The sequence below is a fragment of the Rhamphochromis sp. 'chilingali' genome (assembly GCF_963969265.1).
Source record: "Rhamphochromis sp. 'chilingali' genome assembly, chromosome: 20".
Classification (NCBI taxonomy): domain Eukaryota; kingdom Metazoa; phylum Chordata; class Actinopteri; order Cichliformes; family Cichlidae; genus Rhamphochromis; species Rhamphochromis sp. 'chilingali'.
The window spans coordinates 21,988,903-22,011,341 of NC_137947.1; the positions used below are offsets into that span (position 1 = coordinate 21,988,903).

Below are 22,439 nucleotides of genomic sequence, written 5' to 3' on the forward strand. Positions count from 1 at the left end.
ATTTTGATGGCTTGTTCTGGTTGAGGCTAATATTTCTGTAAACATGGAATTAGGGGAAGCTCACAGACACACCCTCTTTTGTTAATGTGGCTTTTTGCATGCTTCTTACATGATTCTTGTTATGATTCTTGGCTGGGTCTGTGCTGAAACATCTGTTTCATGCTTCTCGTGTGTGGTGCTTTGCACTCCATCAACTGAAACCTTTGCAGTCATCCGTGATGAAAACATAACTGGTGGTTTATAGAGCACAGGAATGTTTTCAATGACAAAGTGAAGATTTTTCTCTTGCCACAAGAGGGCAGAGGAAACTCTCTACAATCACATCAAACACTCAAATCAAACTGTGGATGCTGCCAAAAGTTTCTCTCTTTGCAGACTTTGTAAACCTCTTATATTCCACCAGACTCATGCTCTCCTGGATAAAGATAAGCACAATACTGAAACATGAGCACATTTTCAGTGTTTATTTCTTTCAAGTCATCCACATAATAAATAGAGACAATTCAAACCAATTACACTAGACTGAAAAGAGGGTGAAATAGCTTGGCTTTGCTAGGCTCTAATGCGGCAGGCACTTAAAAAAAGATTAGTGTGTATTATTTAGAAGGATTACAGTGGGACTTTTTTTTTTTTTAAATAACACCATGAGGCAGCTTCCTGCTACTAGGCTGTCAACACAAAAGTGAACAGGAACAGGACATGCCTAAAAGCATATAAAAAATAAATCTGTTTCTAGTCTGCAAACACGCAACAACCAAAACATCTGTAGATTAGAAAAAAATAATACAATTTTAGGTATTATTAAAACCTTAGCATGCAACATAAGTGGCTGAGCTTGAATACTTTTTCTGTTAAACTATGAATTAAAACGTATGCACTTGATCAATTCAGTATTATCTTCAAACTAGTAAACACAGGTTTAAGCAAATATGTCTTTCAGGACCGAGCTAAAGCTCACTCTGCCATATTGTTGTTGCTTTTCTTTTTAAATCAATATTAATTACAAAATGCATAGAAGCATAGTCCTCATCGTCTTCTTGTTCACTTGCTACTTTAAGCCGTCATCAAGACTCCAATAATACAGAGAAATATGATTCACCAGAAAGAGTGACTTGGGTTGTGACATGGTGCACACGCTGTGAAAGCTTTCAGTTTTTCTTTTTTCATCTGCACGGCACTTTGCCTTTACTACCACAAGTGGATTATTGGTTAAAACTATTTACTGTCGTAGTAGTAGTACACAGAAGACTACTTTATTTTGTCAGTAACATCAACTCAATCAACCAAAACGTTGTTGAGGAAACAGTTGCAAAAAGAACAGACCTTAACCCTCCCCATATATTTAAAAACAGATTCAAGTCAGTGGCTTGGCCACTGTAAAAAAAAAAAAAAAAAAAAAAAAAGACTCAATACATTTCACCTTGCATGATTACACACATCGGATTGTACATAACTATTTCCATTTTTTATATATATATATTTTTTAAGTCTAGCCCAGTCCAGAATTGTCAACTTTTAATTTGCATTAAAGTGAGGATTTGATCTCTGACTTGGCCTGCTCCAAAAAATAAACACTGGCGATAGTACACAAATCCAGTGTTACAATAATGAGTATGAATGGATCACACAGTTTAGTACAAGTAGATCTGAGAGGTGACAAAATGCCAGTGCTCACTTTGAACACTCTTTTCAGATGTGAGGAATTAGCTAGCACCCTTATTTTCTTGGCACAAAGTGGTTTGCAAAATTCCTCAACACTTAAATGCTTTTAACACCTCTTTATGCCTGTACAGATTAAAATAAAGCTGTTATTGAGTGCTAATTGACACAAGTTAAGTAGAAGGTGTAAATTAACTCTTGGTAAATAATAACATCATTTGAACTATGACAGCAGGCGGGAAGGGGGGGGGGGGGGGGGGGGGGGGGAGCTGGGTGGGTAGAGCCTGGGTTGACTTTGGCACAAGAGTGCAGTTCAGAGGTGAGCCAACTTGTTTCTCCTGTACACCGATGGAGTAGTTCCAAAGAGTTTGTGACAGAGCTTTGACTGGGAAAAAAAATTAATGTTGCTCACAGGATTTCTTCTTTATCTGAGGATCTCAGTCAACTTCCGCTTGACTTTTAATGTCCAGTTAAACGGGTTAGACCTCACTCACTGGCAGAACAGCATCCTCTAGGTTCAGGGGTGTTTCAGGCATGTGGGGCTCAAAGCTGCTCCGCCGGCGCCACGGTGACTCCTCAGAGCTGGCGACGTTGGTCACGGGAGCGTCGCAGGTCACTTTGCCAGGCGTGTTTCCTGCAGGGACAGGCGTGCTGGCGTGTGGCTGTGACTGGGGCGTGGCAGCAGGCTCATGAAGTGCTCGCTGTCCCATGCCAGACTGTGAGCGTGTGCCGCACGTGACAGCACTCCCCCACTCTGGGTAGCATGGTGGCACTGCAGATATGGGCGAGCGAGGGACGGGGGGACCCGTGGGGGTGCGGTAGAAAGTGGAACGGCTGCCGTGTTCCTGCAGCAGAAAAAGCACGAGGAAAGAAAGAGCAAGAATGAAGGAGACAAGAGGAGTTGTTGTTAGTGAGATGAGTCAAATCCTGACGTGTGTACTTCATGTGAGAAGAGCCAAAGTTAGTTACAGACTTGGAATTAGCGCCCGCATTTGAGGCCTGATGCAGCTTGAAGTTGTAGGTGCTCAAGAATGAAGCATTGCTAGAATATGGAGATGACGGCAGTAGGAGTGGTAGCAGTAGAAGTAGAGGTAGCAGGAAAAGTAGTGTCAGGAGGTTTTAGTTTTGGTAGTCTCAATAGGTTGCAGTAGAAGTTCAAACAGAGTGCAGTGGTTGGTTGTTGCTCATTATTTCACAGCTTTTCAGATTTCAATCTCTGAGAAAAAAAAGATGTATCAGAAGAAAGAAAAAAACTCAGTACAGGTAGGAAAAAAAAGGGTCAGCAGGAGGTGAAATGTAGGTTAGACAAACACTCTGCAATGCTCTGTAATGCACCAAAATGTGCACATGAAAGCACCACCTTTATGGCTGTATATTTTTAAACATAGCCTCTTCACCAAGATGCTTATTCACGGTAACACCATATGACATTGCAGGCCTGTGCAACTTCCTAACTATCACTTACGCGTCATAAAATTTAAGAGTAAAATTGTAGCACAAACATGACAGAAAACCACAGTAAGCATCACAAGTGTATTAAAAGTTCTTGTTTTGTTCTCGTCGTTGAATCCAAATGTCCAAAATCAAGCTCATGTCGAAATTTAGCGGACAGTGGGAGGGGAAAGATTAGACAATCTCACAGTATGAAGGGTTGGGAAAACCCAAACCTTTACTGCAGTGCCAGTTGTCATCCATTGTAGGCATTTAAAGCTAACCTGCTCTAAATTTGACTTTTTTTTTTGTTAAGAGTCAAGCCCAACCGAAACAGGATATTAAAGCCTGATGTTTTGTGATTTAAAAATTCAATATAGCCGCCGATATTTTCTTTTCATTCAGACACACAAAACAAACACTATTTATTCTTTTATGTGTCATTATTTATGATTACATACCAACATAATAAAACAAGATTATTTTTAAACGGCATCATTGCAACAAGTGTTGATTGACCTGTGTTTGTGTGAATCCGCTTTTGCCTACTGGGAAGTTGCAGAGTGCCTTCTGGTGGACAAACTATGTAACAACATGCCACAGTTGAAGGGTGTTTCCTTCTGTCCCTTTATTACTTCCCTTGTTTTCATCAACAGTCACAAATGCCAATACTGATATATCAACAAATAGCTAATATAGGCCAATATATCAGCCCAACCGATAGCTGTTTAAGAAAAAAGCCCCAACATGTCACTATGAAAACTGAGTTTGTGACTCTGGACCTGTGGATTCAGCTTTGGTGAGTTGTTGTTACACATTCACAACATTCAGAGATGTGCTTTCGGAAGTCAAGATGAAAACAAGGATTTTGTTGTATGGGAACATATGAGAAAGATAAAATAAACATACAGGCAGCGAACAGGAGGGAGGAGAAGAGACAAGCAGGATGTCACACATCTAAGACAGGTACACAGCTGCAGCAGACTGCAGAGATAACAGAGCACGGAGGGAAGAGAAACAGAAGGTGTGAAAGATGCAGTAATAAAGACACAGATACAGTTAGGCTTAAACTATTCATAGCTAAGCTGGTCAGACAGTTCATGCAGTCAGAGCATATTTGTGCATGAATACTTCCAACTTTGCACTGAAATGTCATCAGCAACAAAGAAAACATAAGAAAGCTGTGGATGAAGATGAAGGCTGCAGGGCCTTGTGATGGTCAGTTTAGAGTCATTTTGTACTGTGGCAGAAAAAAACCCTTCATTTTTAGCATTTGAAAGACTTGAAGTATGCTTGATTTGCACTGCCATGCCTGTGACAACAGCCATCACATGCAAGAGAAGCAAGCACACCTCGACTCTTAAAACACCTGACGCACAAATTGCATCCCTTTAGCTGCAAATATTCTAAATGCAAAACCCCTAAACTTTATGCTAAGCTTGATATCAGAGAGCTGCAAAACAAAACAAACAATAAAAAAAAAAAGCAAAGGAGATTGAGGGGTGAAGATAAGCAGCGAGAATGAGGATGTGAAGGGAGGAGGAGCAGTTGTTGGGTAATCACAGCCATACGTAGGGTGTGGTTGGTTCAAAGCAACAAAAAAGAAAAAAGAAAAGCGCATCAGATGTGCAGTCGGATCTGATCTGTTCCCCTTCGTCCACAAACAAAAGGACCAGCCAATAAGTGAAAAAAAAAAAAAGTATTAAAAAGCTGAACCCAGAGCTTAAAAAAGGGGGAGGGAGTGGGATTTAGACGAGCTGACATACGTGCTGCTGCACTCCCCGATTCGGGACGTATACCTCTGTATACAAGGGTTCGACAGCCGTCTGGCCTGCCGCATCTGCAACAACACAGTGCAAAGCAGGATTAGAGCAGATGGGCCATCTGCCCACTGGGAAAGGAGAAGAAGAGGTGGAAAGAATGTGAAAGGAAGAAAGGGAGAAACGGATCGAGAAAAGAGGCACAGGGAAGGAAAGACAAGCTAGAGAGAAAGACACAGAAGGCAAGAAAGGAAACCACAGAGAAACAGACGCTTGCGGATAATGACTTCAGTCTAACCAAAAGGGCCCAAATGTGGCAGAGGCTGGTTTTCATCTGCAGTGAGGACAATGGAAGTGGTTTATTTCACTGCTCACCTACCGGGTCAAGCTGCTCGGCTCCCTGCACGTAGACTTCTGAAAAGTAACTAATGCTCAACAAGTGGTGACAGCTGGTTATCCATTACCCACTTTAGCTAAATCAGTTCAGGGGCAACCCAATGGGACTGGAATTAAGTGGTAGCCATGAACTTCAGTGTCCACAGTTTGTTTCCAACTGAAGACTTTTTGCATGCCATCAGTCTCTCTATCGCTCTCACTTTGATGCAAATACATTTAAAGAAAATAATTTCAAAAAAGTAGTATTAAAAATAAAAATCAATCCCGTTTGTAGGTGGTAATGAAGAGGCTTGAGGAACATTCAGAACCGTTTTGAGCAAAGTTCAAGCTATAATTTGCCCCCCGATTATAAACATCACAATCCCCTTTACAGGTCCATAGCTCAGGAGTTAGAAATTACAAGTCTATGCCATTCTGTACTATGCAACTACAACACAATATTGTTAAAATACTATTATAGGATGAACCAATGTCATGCGGAAAAAACGGCACAGCCAATTCTCCTATTATGCATTTGTTTACAAAGAAGTAAAAGAAAAAAAAGAAAAAGATTGCCACTGAAATTGCGTGAGGACGTGTAAGAATAAGAAAAAAACAAGCGGCACAAGTGAAACAACACACAAATCAACCATATCATCTTGACTACTACAAACCACGTCACTCAGTAAGTCTCCCACTCTACTCATGCAAGTAAAATTCAGGGCTGACGTTACTTTTGATGTTAAACTTTAACCTAATTGCAGTGACTTATGTTCCCTCCCATGGTGGATTTGTGTTGTACCGTAGTAGAAGATACTTACCGTGGCAGCTGACCTCCCAGGGCCCCGCTGGGCCACAATGGCCCCTGACACAGCCTTGATCCAGCTGTGCATCTCCTCTGGACTGTCCGCCTAGTGGAGACAGACATGAAAAGAGGCAGAACGAAATGAAGGAAAGAATGAGAACATAAGGAGTGGAAATCAGGATCAGAAGTGGCGGGAAGGGTAACATGTAGTTGGTAAAGATGCAGACAGACAAGACTGAATACCAGATTCATCAACATTAGTAAGCACTCACGTCTGAGCCATTCTTTTCATCACAGAGAGTCGCATACCTGTATGTAAAACGTCCTTGATGTGGTGACAACTTCAAATAGATTATCTCTCATCATAATGTCACTACAACGAAGCAGAAAAAAAACAGGATCAAATTGATCTCATCTCTATCTTTATCAGAAAAGGTAAGCACAAACCACCGAGACAAAGACATTTTTCTGTACAATGGAAAAATGTTGGGACTTGTTAGATACCTCTGCTTGCACTCCTGGACTTTGTGAACTTCTTTTAGTGGGATCATTCTGAGAGGCTCTTTCTCCTAAAAACAAAGAATTAACTTTTCATAACACAGGACAAATATTATTTATAATGCATTCACATTTAAAATGCTGTATCTAATGGGATAGCTAGAAAAGGTGCAGAGTTTCTGGTTCACAGGGGAAGAAGGAGGTTAACTTTCCAAGAAGTAGCAAACTGCAAACACTAATGGTTGCAACTTTCTTGACACAGCACTTTGATACAGCAGACAGAGAGTCTGTGTCCTTGAGGCCTGTTGATAGCCAAATAGACAGATAAAGTTGTCAAATAAGGGCAGACCTAGACAAGGACAGGGTAAGGGACGTACAGTATTATCCAGAGGACAGTCTGTGTGTGTGTGTGTGCGTGTGAGTGTGTGTGTGCAAGTAAGAAAACCCGGAGGGAAGAAGGCATGATCGGACATGTACAGTGAAGGCATTGAATTCCACAGGCTATGAATAAAGCATGTTGGAACTCGGGGTTGTGTTTGCAGATACTTCCCCCTCGGATTCTGGAGGAAAATCAAATGTGTGTGTACTACAAATCTAAACATTCCATAAAAGCTTCATGTAACTTAATCACAGTTAATTACCAAATCTGACTTAAAGTAACTCATTGAATTCTCTTCGAGAAGAAAATATCGCCGTTTCCAGTTCCTCATCTGGGGAGAAAAAAAAAGAAAAAAAAAAAAAAGATTCAGATTACAGAAGCACATCTTTTTATACTTCTTACACATTTTACTTTACTTTTGGGTCTTTCTAAAAGTATAGAATTGTACACATAGGAGGAGCTGAATTTTCTTAGATTATCATTATATTAATTGTAATGGAGCTTACCTACTTTATTTTTTAATTGGGTCCCTGAGCAGAACTACTGCACAGGGGAACCCATCTGAACACCAACACAAGGACAAATTAAATTAACTAATTTTAAGCAAAAAATAAATAAATAACCAAAAACAGTGTCAGTGGTTGTGTCAGTGCTCACCACAGCTCCTTGCTTGACGCAGTAGCCTGACTTGATGACATTGTGGTCCTGAGCTGGCCTCCCCAGGAAGTAAGGCAGCTGGCTGTGGGAACGCTGCATGGCCTCACGCTCAGCTCTATCTGCGCCATCACCTCCTTCATGCTGGAGGGTGAAGGACATAAAATAATGTCAATTTGAAGTTCATTGTGAAAAGCAAACACCACAAATTGCCACTTTGGATTCTGTGATGACAAGCGATCAGACAATGATCCTAGTTAACTGAATTTTGAGAAAAAGACATTGGTCAAGAAATAAAAATATTCACCAGTCACTTTGTTAGGTACACCTGTTCAACTGTTAACACTCATATCTAATCAGCCAGTAACATGGCAGCATGCATTTAGTCCTGAAGACACGGTCAAATCGAGCATCACATTTAAGTAACTTTGAACGTGGCTTTGACAGGCTGGTCTGAGTGTTTTAGAAAGTGCTTATCTACTGAGATTTTCCCACACAACCACTTCTATAGGGTTTACATAGAATGATCAGAAAAGAGAAAATATCCAGTGAGTGACATTTCTCAGAGGACAATGGCCAGAGTACCTGGAGCTGATAGGAAGGCAACAGTAAATTAAATAACCACTTGTTACAACCAAGGCCTGCTGTGAATACTTAGCTCAACTAACCATAAAGCAGGTGTGCTAAAGCAGCAAAAGTAGTCATGGATTCATCCCATTTTACATCAATGATCCAGGATGCTTCTGGCGGTGTAATGGTGTGGGTGATATTTTATTGCCCCATTTTGGGTTCCAGCATTTTCATATCACAGCCTACCTGAGTATTTTGGCTGACCATGTCCATCCCTTTATCTTTTAATGGTTACTCCTAAGATAACATCTTTTGAATATGCCAACGAGTTCACTGTACTCAAATCAACTCCAAAGTCCCCAAATCACAATCCAACAGAGCACCCTTGGGATGTGGTGGAATGGGAGATTCGTATCACGGATGTGTAGCAGACAAATCTGCATCTTTGATCCTATCACGTCAATGAAAACCTCTGAGGAATGTTTCCAGCACCATGTTAAATCTCTAACACAAAGAATTAAAGCAGTTTTGAAGGTAAAAGGGCATCTAAAGTTGTACTAGCATGGTGTATTTGGTGACCTGACTGGTGAATGCATAATCACTGTTAAAAAAACAACAACCTGTGATTAACATTACGACGACTGTTGCACAGATATTAAGATAATGCAGTAGTTTCAACATCAGAAATTAAGGATCATTTCCTTTATCAATAAATTATGGATTAAAGTAGTTATCAAATGTTATTAATCATTTATTGGTTCAACAATAGTTTTGCACTTTAGAACATAGAGATATCAGTTTCTCCAAGATCAAAGTGAGGTCTTTAAATTGGTCGATTTATCTGACAGGTTAAAACTGTAGAAAAACTGTTCTGTGTTTGAAGCAGAAAATTTCACACGTTTGAGAGCCTGAACGCAGCTCTCTTTGGGCACTTTTGCTAGGTGAAAACTAATGATCTAACAGTTGGAAATAGCTTGACTAAATCATTCTAACAGATACAATATAAAAGCAGCATTTTGGGAATAGTCTAGTTTAAAAACAAATTTACACATTTTCTTTTGAAGGATTTCCCAAAGGTGGGATAAATAAAGTACATGTTATCATATGTATACATGCAAATGTAATCAAATACAATATGTGGTTCACTGCATTCACGGGTAAAGTTTACCTGTGTTTGGGTGACTATGGGCACTCCTCCAATTATCTCAGTCTTATAGGAGACTTGTTTTTTGGGCCCTGCAACATCTGGCAAAGCCTTTTGGTTCTCTGAGTTCTGCTGGCCATCAGACAACTTTGGAACCTTAAAAACAAACAAACACACACACACACACACACACACACACACACACACACACACACACACACACACACACACACACAAAAGCTTTAGGTATAAATAGCCTCTTTTTTACAAACTTCAAGCCAAGCTTCATGAAACTTTATGCATGCAAACTCTGACAAGCCTTTTATCCCCATTTCCCCTCCACATGCCCAAAACTTCATTGTCCTTTATCCCAGAACTCTGTACAAAGCAGCATCCTGTTAGTCATGCTCTGACTAACTTCCATCTAGTTCCTTGAAAGAGGAAGAAATAAAAGTTTTTCCAAGTGATAAAACATAAACCAGAAAGAGCAGATTAGAAAAGCTGAATCTGAGATGTGTGTGTGTGTGTCTTTTGTTTATCATCTCACAGTGATCTTGGTGGCTTTATTGAGAGCGTTGACCCAGTCGACAAGGTCCTGCTGATCATTGGCCTGCAGGAAGAACTTCCTCATCCCAGCATTGATGACTTACAGGTGACAAAAAAAAAAAAAAAAAAAAAAAAAAAAAAAAAAAGAGCATTGGGAACAAAAGAAAAAGTGAAAGTACATTCTTCTGTCACAATCAGGCTACAATACACCCTCTGAATTACAAACAAATACACATACAAAGACATATTGAAGAGTGTATTCAGCCCTTTCTTGTATCAGTGTCAGGACACATCCACCGCCACAGATTTCTCTGGAAGTGAAAAACAACTGAGCCAAGGGACTCTCCCACACACACCCAGCAGCATTTTCTCTGCATGGCGATGATGACCCAGCTAGACTCAGCTGTCTCCGTCTGCCACCACCTACCCACGTCTAACCATGACGGGGGGGGGGGGTGTACCAACAACCAAATATTCTCACACGGTTTTACAGCCATGAACATGAGAAAACTGCATTTCAATCATGAAGAAATTTTTGGGTCAAATGCTGATTAGCTATGGATCAGGATTTAGATGCTGAAAGAAATAAAGTCTCTTTTCTCTCTGGCTTTGCCATAAATCCTTCAGTTCTGCAGCTCAAACCGTCCCTGTGTCTCCTCTATTTCCTTCTGACACCATAGCAATAAATTACATTAAAGCTGGCCTGGTAAATCAGGCGGGGGAGAGCTGTGAAGAGGCAAAAGGCAAACTGTGTCACAATGAAGATCATTCTTCCCCGTTCTGTGTATTTATTCCAGATCTTGGACACCTCAATACACTATTCCACTACTTTCCTGCAAAATAATTCTGTCTATCTGGCCTCAAGCAGATGACCAGGAGGAAATTGTCCAACAGTCTTGAGCTAAAATCTGTCCACTGTTTGTGGGAGTGATAAACTATTCGGCAGTAGTGGAATTGCAGTGGTATCTTTGGCGCTGGAATGAAATCTGGGAGAAGGGGTATCAGATCTGACTCATAGTTACACATAACAAAACAATGCATGCTGCTGGGAAATGCAGACAAAAGCCAAAGTTCACACAGTTGCTCTTAATCTTTCTCCATCGCATATGAGCTGCAAACAAAAGTCTGTTTGAGTTTTTTTAAACTATAAATTAAATGTCAACATTGCTTCACCCTATATCATGCCTTGGCTTGCTGGACACAGGAAAAGGGGAGGAGCACGATTCATGGATATCAGACAAAATTTAAAAATAGCTTCTCACGTCTGCGAATCAGGTTCTGATTAGGATGTTGGCATCCTGTCATAACTTCAACAAGGCAACTGCTGTGTACACAGCCAGATATACACATGCAGTGTGAACATATTGTCACACACTAGTATTTCCTGCTATTGAACTGGACAGATGAAGACTTAGGCTAGTAAACAAACACTGCGATGAAGATTTACTCTTAAAAAATAAATACATCTGACAGTAGTTAATAGTTTTTATTAAATATTTTTTCCCATCTTGGCCACATGAGGTAAGAAGACAAGTACAAATAGGGCTTTATGTATTTCTTTGTTGAAGGACATTGCAAAGAGGACATCAAACAATATTAAAAAGCTATCAACACCCCATAAATTATACCCAGTCCAGGTAAAATACAAAGATTATATAATTCACTCATACAAAATGAGTGTCTTTATTACCCTTTTATTTTAACATATAAAATTAATTACCGTATACCATTACCAGAAGTGTTCATATTACACAAAGTTTCAATTAATAAGATCAACGTATGGAGAAGTAAAAGCTCAGGCTACAGACTGCTCTATACGCTCATTTTCAGTTTCTTTTGTGAAGTTATTCCAAACAGGGTCATCTCAGTCACTAAACTGAGCACTGAAGCCCCACACATTCACTGTTAAAACCTTCTGCCTGCAAGAGGCAGCCAATCAGCTTGCTTAAAGGAAGGATGGCTTTAAAGCAAAAGGATAGAAATGGAATAACTCTGGAGTTGTACGGAGGCCCAGAATTAGACAAATAAAGAATATTTTGTACTATAAATCATGCAAAACAACTCTAGTCTTCTTCTTTCCGCTGCTGCGGAAAGGGGTCGTCACAGCGGATGGATCCACATTTTTGATTTGGCACAGATGTTTACGCTGGATGCCCTTCCTAACACAACCCTCCCAGGGATTTCTAGACAAACGTGTTACCCACTACACTAGCTGCTAAAGCTACTCTTGTCAAGTCAAAAAATAAAACTATGGAGTTGGAAAAGAGCACAGTAGGTCCATTTTAAAGATAGTAAGTAAGAAAGTTCTTGCATAAGAGTCAGTTTTCTAATCACAGGGACCCACAAGCACAGAGTAATGCGACTCATTTCTAAAGACTGCAGAATCAATGTGCATCAAGATTAGCTAACAACGCACCAGAAGAAGACACCAGCAACTTATGCCTTTATAAAATGTTTTACTTATTGTAGTCAGCAATAGGTAATGCCCCGGGATATCCTTATTAACTAGTAGGTGAGAAGAATGAGACAAAACCTTAGCAATACACAAAAGACTGTTTTAAAATAGGACAGATAATAAATTCTACTTATAGAATAGTTCAACGTGGTCAAAAAAAACCCCAGGCCATTAACTGCTGGAGCATCGTGCATTTTTCTACATTAACAAACCACGCAACGCTGAACAATGCTGCTTGATCAGTGGTGGAAAAAACCTGAGAAAAGCTGTGCTTGACCATGTTGAGAGAGCAGACAAGGACAAAAAAATAGTCCTCCCTTAGGTTATATTAAGGGTATCCAGCTTAGTCAACATGTGGTTAAACTCACCATCATTGCTCATGTTTTCAAAGCAGTTCAGACATTTGTCAAGTTGTATTTTTATAAAGACGCAAGATGTTTTCCTGTTTAGTATGAATAATACTATGAATCATATTATCCAAGGCTCATTAGTGACATCATTGGAAAATGTGTTCAAAATAATATTTGAAATGCAAGATGTTAAAAACAAGAGTGAAGTCTTCTGTGCTTTTATTATGCTAATATCCTGACTGGAAGAACAGATTTGATGACGTGCATTTTCTTACCGAAGCAGAATTCTGCTTTAGGCCTCAGCTTGGTGGCATCGCTGACCTAAATAAGAACAAATCCCACAGACGTTAGTGTTCAAGCTCAACTAAAAAAATGTGAAGTCTTCCAGTTGTATATAACCTTGTAGCTCCTTTGATGATCTAGCTTACCTTAGAGATGTATGTGAGCTTGAGGGAACCAACACAGACCGTACCAACAGGCAAGTTCTGTGAGAAAAGGTGGAAAAGAAAAATACTTGCAATAAAAAGGAAGCTCAAGCTAATGATGCAATTACGCAATACAATACACAATAGAAGTGCCAGTAAGGCAGGCCTTTAGCCGTAGAAGATCAAATGTGATCTGGTCTGGGGGTGAGGTTCTGCAAAGCCAGTCGATATTATAGAGTAAGTACAGCATGTGTTGGCTGCACTCCATCCAGTTAATGTCAGTGCCTTCCTGTGTTTCTGAAACTGGGAGATCCAGATTTAACGTCATTAAAATTTAACTTTTTTCAATCTATAAAAAGAAAGAGACTTATTCAATTATTTACAATTTTTTTCCTGCTCTACATCATTTATGAATACTTGATGTAACAGGGCACTTAACAAATACAGCAAATCTAAATCAGATTATGTGCCAACAGAGGACATATTACACTATATAAAAAGTGATACTATGGGGCACAGAGTAGACACTGATGGCCAACCACTACGGTCAGTGCAAATATTACTGTAGTCTCTTTGGGCCCCTCTCAACAACATGAGTACATTCTATTCCCTATTTAAATGGATGAATACCTGCAGCCTGCACGACTGCTGCAAAACACACCAACCTCAAAACATGCTGATACTGATGCTGCACATGCGTGCTGGTTAACATCAGTTAGGCTTACGCTGGGCATGTGTGAGCCACACAGCTTCTGCTGCAGGTAAGAAAAGCACCAAACACACCTCCAGCTACAAGTTACTCCCCTGTGTTGCAGTCCACAGACAGCCCTTTCTGACATGATTTACAGGAGTGTCTGCCAATAGTTACAACACAGACACCGCATTAGATCTGAGATCCTCCTTTGTCTGTAAAATGTGGTTTCCAAGCATGTTAGAATATAATTTTTAAAAAACATAATTTATAGAGGAGGCTCTGCTATCAGTGGCTCACAGTCAAGATACACCTGCATGAAAGCCAATCATCTATATGATAACTAAAATTTGCAGCATGTAGTTTCCCAGTTTGCCTGTATGGTTGCCCTGAGGCCACCCTCCAGTAAAGCTAAGAGCTAAGCTAACACATCTCTGTGTCTTTACCTGTGGGTTGTCCATGTACCACACCAAGCTTCCCTGTTGTGTGTCCAGTATGAAGTAACGGCGCAGGAACTTGCCGCTGTTCTCATTCTCTTCGATGTCCAGAAAGCCACAGATGCGGTTCTGTCGGTCCACGTAAGGCATCGCGCCACCGGGACATTCCCTAGCCCGCTTAGGCCGGGAAGGGAGAGAGAGGAGCGGGAGAAGAGAAGGGAAAAGCGGGACGGAGGAATTCCTTAAGGACACATTGAAAAGAGAGGAAAGAAAAATGAGTGAAGAGGGTGCGTGGTGAATGGGGAATTTTAAGTTTTCTTTGTGCAGAGTCTTGCTCTCCCTTTCTTTTGCTGTCTTCATCTACTGCATCTATGGTGTCTCTGCCACCTGGATCTCACTAGGCTACAACCAGTGAGGGGATCATGTGACACAAACCACAACCCCGCCTTTATCCTTTTATATCAGCCTCACCCGCTCTCTCTTCCTCTTTTTTCCCCCTGTAAAACATACTCGACACTGTCACTCTCTCTTCCACCCAGCCTAGCTTGCCCCCCACCCCTTATCCCTCTTCCCTTGGTGTCTCGCTTTTCTCACTTTCTCAGTCATCTCCTCCCAAATTCTCTCTCATCCGATTTGGCAAGCCTCTGGCCAACCCCTTCTATCCCCTCCCTTCAACCCGCCTCCCTGCCTCCGCAGCTAAGCACCGCTTGAGTATTGCCAAAAAATACCAGTGAGCTCAGTCATGTTCGACACAAAGGAGAGACGAGAGGGGAGAAAAAAAAAAAAAAAAACAAACACCTAAAGGACCCACACAGGAGAGAGTGTGCAATATTTAACCTGCTGAGTGCTGCCACATCCCTGCTGCTCTCCTTTAATGAACTGAAAAGTAAATGTTTAGACCAACACGTCTGAATGTGCGCATCTCAATGTCAGCACTCGCGTGGGTGGGTGCAGTGTTACTGTGGGGATATAGTCACATTAGCCTGTTTAAGCTGCTGTCTTTCTGAACCAATCCTACAATATGTGAGATGAGTCTGTGGAAGGCCGAGATAAAGCGCTCCTTTTCCAGAACATTATGAGCACTGTGTGGGTGGATGAGGGCAAGGAGGGGACAAAAGGCCCGCTTGTTGTGCAGGGAGTCTAGGCTGTTAGCATCTCAGTTAGTTTCTGGATCTACCCGTAAAATATGCATCTACCCATAAAAGTCAGCTTCTGAGTCATCCTATTTCACACACAGGCTACAGAAAGGAGCAGCAGTGTCAGAGACGACCATCTTAACGCTACGTACACACCGAAGGTCAAGTGAGAGACGTTTCTGTGGAGACTGGCGACACTGTAAATAAAGTACTTTGCAAAAGTTCAGCTGAAAGCATGCTCATCCATTTTCGTGATGCAGAGAAGAATTTGACAAAAGATGAAATTAAATACACTTAAAGATAGGGAAGAGAAAAGGAGGATTATATCAAAAGTCTTAATGCAAACTAGATATAATAATAATAATAATAATAATAATAATAATAATAATAATAAAAATTAAATATGGATAACAGCTTTGTTAGCCAAGATATGTACTAAGTAGGGAATAAGGGAAATTTTTAAAAATGTATGTTTTTTTTCCTCCATACTATAACAATATAACATTAAAAAAATGATCACTCCCCTAGACTTTGTTTGACCCAAAGTGCCTTTCAATGGGGGGTTTTAACATATTTAAATACATCATGTGGATTTATTTTGTCATCACAGCATCAGGTAGAAAAATGCTTTTCATTATTCTTAGTTCCTAGCTTCTGCTGAACAGGGTTGTTTTTTTTTTGTTTTTTTACACTAGTAATTAGGGCTGCACGATTTTGCATAAAATGAGAATCACGATTTTTTGGCTTAGAATTGAGATCACGATTCTCTCACGATTTTCTTTTCCAGTATAAATATTTATTGCACTTATTAACTGCACATCAACTTCGTAACAGTTGAGACTGAACATAAAAACAATAAATAAACATAAAAACAACAAATGTCTCACGTTTTGTTGTTGCTGCAAAATGTTGTACTGCTTGAAATTCCGTCTCCACCGTTGCTCGACACTGCGTGTATAGAGCAGGTAGTGCCACAATAGAAAAAATAGTTGCGGGACAGCACAGTGTAGCATTTGTCTAGGGTGTTGATCATTTTCCTAAGTCCCTCGTTTTGCACAGTGTTGATGGGAGCCATATCTTTGGTCAGGTGATAAGTAATAGCCTCCGTAATTTCTTTGTGCCTGCGGGAGTTCGACGTGTATAGGGAAGCGCTGTATAAGGTTCCCGTTATTGATGTTTGGGTGGTTGACCGGGACCGATTTTCTCCTGTCACTTCTCGTCATCCCTGACGTGCTCTCCGTTGTTTTTTCCTGCTAATTTTAGCATCACACGGCACAGCTTCTGTATCAGTGGTATAAGGCTCCGCCCTTGTCATTTGTTGAGCAGGAAGAGTGAGCGCTTGTTTTCATGCAGATTACGTCCCGGACCAAAATGCGGTACAATCGTCGTCTTTTTTTTTTTTTTTTTTTTTAAATCGTTGTCATTTGGAAATGAGATTGCACATAAGTATGAATCGAGATCGCGATTTTCTAACGATTAATCGTGCAGCCCTACTAGTAATACTTTTTTTTTAAACCCATTTTTGGCATCTTCCTTTAGCTCCTACTTGAACATAGATATCCTCTGCAAAAAGATGTAAGAAAACACTGACTGATGAACCCATGGCAAGTACCATTAAAAACATGTAATCAGCAGCCAAAAGATTATAGATATAAAAACAAAAAGTGCAGTAAAGTCCAAAATAATTTATCAGCCACATATGACCAACAAAAAGCAAACCAATTTTGACTCGTCTAACAAAAGCTTTGCTAGCACTTCATTTCCTCACAATTACTTAGGGAACCCAAACAGCCGAAGTGAATCTGCATCAGTATGGCTGATGCTGGTATAGATGTGGGAACATGAAACATACAAAGAAAATACAGACTGGGTATGCAGCTTAAGCTCACAGCATTGTTTTGTTTAGTTTTTGGAAGAATCAGGTAGATATTTGAGAGAATCTAATTTCCATGCTTTCTCAAATATCATCACAGGATTAACTTTCAATCAATCAGGTGAGTCCAAGGTTAATACATTTATTTAACCCCTAATGAAATGTAAAAACTCACAAGGGACTAGATAAATAATTGTTTATGTTTTATATTATAAATAACTCTGTGAAATACAGCATTTCCTTCCGTTCTAAAAATTGCTGTAGGAACTCCTTTATACAAGGCAGGTGACAGACAGGAAGAAAACAATTCGACCTGTGCGCTTGCTTCTGTTTGCAAAGTTGCTGAAAAGTTTGCAAATGACCAGTTGGTAGAACACCTGAAAAGCACAGCCTACTCTGCCCTATTTGAATTCTAACAACCATAGTTGTTAGGGCAAATTTAGAAAAAGGTGGGGTAGTGAGATGATTGCTTCTGGATCTACATAAAATCTATGACACAGATAATATTATTTTAATTCCAACACACACAAGAACTTGTAACACGGGGGTCGTGCAAGGATCAATATTAGGGCACTGTTATTCAGCTTGGGCATCAATGATGTTCCATCTGTGTGTGATGATGTAAATGGTAAATGGACTGGTTCTTCTATGGTGCTCATTTACTCTACTTGAGCACTCGAAGTGCTTTATACAACATGTCTCATTCACACACATTTATAACAGTACTTTTTTTCGACAGTGTACGTGTATTCACAGCATAGTTTTTTTAATTTTTTAATACATCTGCAAGAATCTCAAGCAAACCCTTTTCACTTTGTAATTATAGGTAATGTGTGTAGAATTTTAAAGTGAAAAATGAATTTAGTCCATTTTGCAATAACATTGCAATATGACAAAATGTGGAACAAGTGAAGTGCAGAGAATACTTTCCAGACACACATGTCCAAGTGCTTTCTGACATTCACACTCCGGTGAACACATGAGGAGGAACTTAGGGTTTTATATCTTGCCCAAGGATACGTTGGCCAACCACCTATCTTCCAATTAGCAGGTGACCTGATCTATGTCCTGAGCCATTGCCATCCCATAAAAAAGGCCTGAGCAAGACTGCAGAGCTTGTAGTCAAGCCTTTAAATATAATGCAAAAACATTTCATATTGGTTTAAATCATGCCTTACACTCAGTATTGAGAAATCTACATTTCATTTACAGTTCGCATTTCACTAAGAAGTGTAAATAAACAGCAATATTGTTGATTAAATAAACAGTGTAGAGGAAGCATATATCTAGGTGTCACTTGAGTTCACATCAAGAAGGTGAGTAATACCAAGGCCTATTAAAACTTACTCACTGAAAGCAGGAGGGACCTGAATGCACCCACTCTTCCTGTTATCTATTGGTTTATCTCTTGTTGGATCAGGTGAGACAACCTTGAAACCAATGAGATCATATCCTCAGTAAACACAGCAAATATCCAGTTCTCATGATCAATTAACAACTTTGAACTTTATGGTAGTTTACAAAATTGCACTTTCATCGATAAAAAGATTTGTACAACTTTGCTCAGGACAGAGAAGCGGCGCCTCAAGGTCAACTGTTTAAGTGTTTATAGTTCTTGTTTATAAAAAAAAAAGTTTTTCACTACCACTGTTTTTAAAGTCAACATACATACTCTTAACATCAAACATTGAAGCAACAGTGGACATTTTATCAGTTCAACTAATCACATCGTATATGAAATAAAAACTGTATTTTGGTGTATAGCAGTAAGCATGACCCCCCCAAAAAAGACTGTTTTGTAAAATGGCTGATTAAAAACATGTATATGTCACAGGTCACCTGTCAATCTAGTGGGTCAACATTTAAAAACAAAACAAACAAACAACAAAAAAAACAAACGCACACACAATAACAACACAGACTAAATTCCAATGCTGTTAACCCAAGTTCTCATGGGGTCTGTAGACAAGTAATAGAGGTGGTGTAGCAAAGGTAGCACTATCAGACAGGGCTCGGACTGAAGATAGCTACATCCCTAACATCTCCTGCAGAGGAAAAATGTGCATGATTATTTATTAAAATGAGCCTTCTCCTTAAATACAGATGAAATTATTTACACCAACACATTTATGGGACTGAATCTGAACTATGTGGGCCCCCAGAAGAAATTTGTTAATGTAGACAATAATTTTTCTTTTTTTTACTTCAGTTTCATTTAAAGTTTGTGTTTGATTTCTTTTCATTAATAGTTATCACATCTTGAATTTGATTGACAATGTTTCTTAAAGGAGAATGCAGAGAGCTAGATCTAGGTCTGAGACTGCGGTTTGGGGAAGGCCTCGGTGAGGACTGGTGGCAGCTCCCGAGCCAAGTGTTTCCCAAAGAAGGCATTCCCCAGAAGCAGTGATGACTGACCGTTACAAAGATCTTGATGAATCTGTGATGAAGAGCTGGATTTAATATGGTCAAATATATTGCACTCCTTTCTACTTTCAGCTGCTCCCTTGTCAAAGGGGCTCATCACAGTGAGTATGTCTGCATATGGGGGGATATATAATCCCCCGCTGGGGATTATACAGGACATATATAGAACATAACAACACATCAGTAATTCAACTGTCAAAATAACAAATATAAGTTCATATTAACTCACCGGAGGTGGCTGTAAGCTACTATATGTTACAGTGCAAGCTACCTCTTGTGCTTAGGTAAGAGCAAATACAGAATGGACAGAGTGCAGTTTTTGCACAGTAGGTATTTTTGTGTCCAGGGTCAATGGTCATAATATCCTTACGATAATTCAGCTCCCTCGCAAGTAAATCTTTGAAAATTTTCCTTACAGAACACGCATAATTGTGCCAAGGAAAGCAATCCACACATGGCAAGCAGTGATCAGTAACCCAGCCTCTATTTGAGTAGCATATCTGGGTTTCTCTAGTAAGGATTCAAAACAGATCACTACCAGGATACTTAGAAACGCAAAAATTCTGTATGGGATCACACAGCACGGTTTTCACTGTAAATTAAATTTAGGAAAGATACAAGGAAACATTACAATAAATTGTTGAAAGTGCTAACCAGACTACAGTGAAGATTTACAAGTTTAAAGGTCAACCTCTTAAGATAAGATGGTGATAACAGCCCACTTCTTTCTAGGTCAAACATTTCCCAGGTAGACTGACTCTTTACATTTGCTGGAAGGCCTCACTAACACAAACACTGTCACAAGATACCCAAGTCATAAGTCAACATTTAGGACTGGACAGTCAGTATTTTGTTTTCATGGTCCTAAACTGCTGCTGTAACATCTAAAGTACCACAGCAACTGGAAATAGTAACTGCAGAGTAAAGGTTTATGCTGCTTGTGTCAGGATGTGGATTGAAAAAACGCAACAAATGAAATAAATAAAAGGGAGAGAAAACAATGGTAAGGGATTAAAGGTAATTAAGGGGCAGGGGACTTCACTTGCTCTTTGTGGGTCAGGCCATTCTAGTTCAAATAAAACAAATAATTTCTCACCAGAAACCTTTAAATAGAGCCCGGTTTCAGCCTTAACAGTTACTTGGTCACCCAGGTTTCTCGCACCACAGCAATGCCTAGTCTAGATTTTTCTATTTCCAAAGTAAGGCAAAACGAAGATGCTCAGTGGGTTTAGTCTACTAGCTGAGTCCTGCGCGTCTAAACCAAAGGATTTAGGAAACAAGAGTCCATAATCCCAGCGTAAATATAACATCACAACCAAAAACTGTTAGCTAACGTTGGGTATTCCAGCTTACCACAACACGCTGAAAACGGCTGTGTTAGCAGCATCAGCAGCTGTGGCTCCCTGGCCTCAACTTAACTGAGAACGATATGGTTCATGTTAGCTTGTACTTAGCGTGCCGCAAACTTGTAAAACGATTCGCAAGACACGGATAATTACAATATATCTCCCCTAATACTGCTTTTTCTTTACTGCTCGACCGTTTATAACTAGCTGGGAGAAAGAAGTTTTGTCACAAACGTTAACCTAACCCCGAGCTAACACTGGCGGCTCCTGCTAGCCCGCTTCGTTAAATATTAAACGGACAACTTCAAGTGTATGAAACAACAAAGTTATTAGCTTAATTCATTTAGTTTAACGACCCATGTCAGCTTACCCAAGTCGTCCCTCCTGTAAGTGGTGCGCTGAACCGCCGTGGATCTCGGTTGCTGTTGGGTCTGTGCTCTATACCTCAGCCCATCTCCTCCGATTCAGGACAGGGATCCAACACTGCTACTGCTGAGCGACGACCGCAGATCGTCTATTATGAAGATGATCACTCTGACGCTTAACAAAAACATCGATAGAGCTATGTCGTTTAGATTTGTATTTGTGTTTTTTTTTACTATAATTTTTATATGAATCCATGTGTAATAGGAGTATAATACAGTACAATTCGTCATATATTATTATTTCGATTAAATAATAAATAAAAACTAACACTAAATACTTAGTTTGCATCAGACGTTTGAGCAAGTATTTTTTCAATAACATGTAAATATATGTGTATGTTTATAGGTTTGATTTAATTGCAATCTGCTCAGTATAAATGTCAGGGTGACCAGATGTCCCTCTTTATGTGGGACTGGACAGTATTTTTAAGCCTTGTCCACTCGTCAGAAATCTTGGCACAATGTCCCATATTTTGACCGCTTTGCGGGACTAGCGTTGGCACTTACCCCAGTCAGGGAAGGCTTTTTATTACAGCCTCAGCCTGTCTAATGCTATGCACAACAGGGAAAGTGACAAGGTACCAAAAAAGTCAAGTTTGACAGATTTTAGTAAAAATGATGAAAAATATGATAAATAATATGAAGAGGCAGTACTGAAACCCAGAGACTGTAAGCTGGCAGTACAGCAGCTGAAATAACAGTGTAAATGGGAACATAAAAAGATTATCACATGTAACCACAATAAAAAAAAACATCTTTCTTTTCAATTATTGTTGGAGGAGCTGGGAGAGTTAGATTCAAATATAATATATCTGACTATAGCATTGTGCTAGCATTGTGTACCACTTTCTGCCACACAAACACTGTCAAACCAGTCATATTTAAAGATTATCAAAATATTTGGTGCTTGAAAAATGAGTGCAGAGTAAGAGATCTCTACATAATAATGTGAAAATGAAGCACTGGGTGTAAACCTGGACGGAAATCAGCAGAGTAGTGATTTAGCGACATCTTACGTTTAAAGCCTGCATCGACCGAGTCCTGCGATTATCCCGT

General features: G+C 39.8%; 1 protein-coding gene across 9 annotated transcripts; it reads right to left on the reverse strand.

The window, feature by feature from the left end:
- Positions 1-449: 449 nt before the first annotated feature.
- On the reverse strand, positions 450-21,465 carry LOC308388679 (pleckstrin homology domain-containing family A member 1-like). 9 transcript variants are annotated; one of them, XM_080869531.1, is made up of 15 exons: positions 21,329-21,432; positions 18,536-18,618; positions 14,189-14,420; positions 13,055-13,111; positions 12,902-12,947; positions 9,823-9,920; positions 9,300-9,431; positions 7,565-7,705; positions 7,170-7,238; positions 6,535-6,599; positions 6,340-6,403; positions 6,047-6,136; positions 4,857-4,930; positions 4,000-4,074; positions 450-2,504 (listed from the first exon to the last, which is right to left on the reverse strand). In XM_080869531.1, the coding sequence occupies exons 3-15, from the start codon at positions 14,327-14,329 to the stop codon at positions 2,273-2,275; spliced, it is 1,284 nt and encodes a 427-aa protein (XP_080725657.1). In that variant the 5' UTR covers positions 14,330-14,420; positions 18,536-18,618; positions 21,329-21,432; the 3' UTR covers positions 450-2,272. The 9 variants fall into 9 exon arrangements, 6 of the variants coding, with proteins under 6 accessions (XP_080725657.1, XP_080725656.1, XP_080725659.1 ...); XR_013970156.1 differs by lacking the exon at positions 18,536-18,618 and adding an exon at positions 2,633-2,875 and having other exon boundaries at positions 2,378-2,504; positions 21,329-21,465; XM_080869530.1 differs by lacking the exon at positions 18,536-18,618 and having other exon boundaries at positions 21,329-21,465.
- Positions 21,466-22,439: the final 974 nt, after the last annotated feature.

Excerpts from the sequence above, each read along its gene's own strand:
- LOC308388679 (XM_080869530.1), bottom strand. The coding sequence starts at position 14,329 with ATGCCTTACGTGGACCGACAGAACCGCATCTGTGGCTTTCTGGACATC. Across the intron at positions 9,432-9,822 it reads ATAAAGCCACCAAGATCACT|GTTCCAAAGTTGTCTGATGG; the intron begins GTGAGATGATAA and ends TTTGTTTTTAAG. Across the intron at positions 2,505-3,999 it reads CTCCCTCCTGTTCGCTGCCT|GAACACGGCAGCCGTTCCAC; the intron begins GTATGTTTATTT and ends TTTCTGCTGCAG.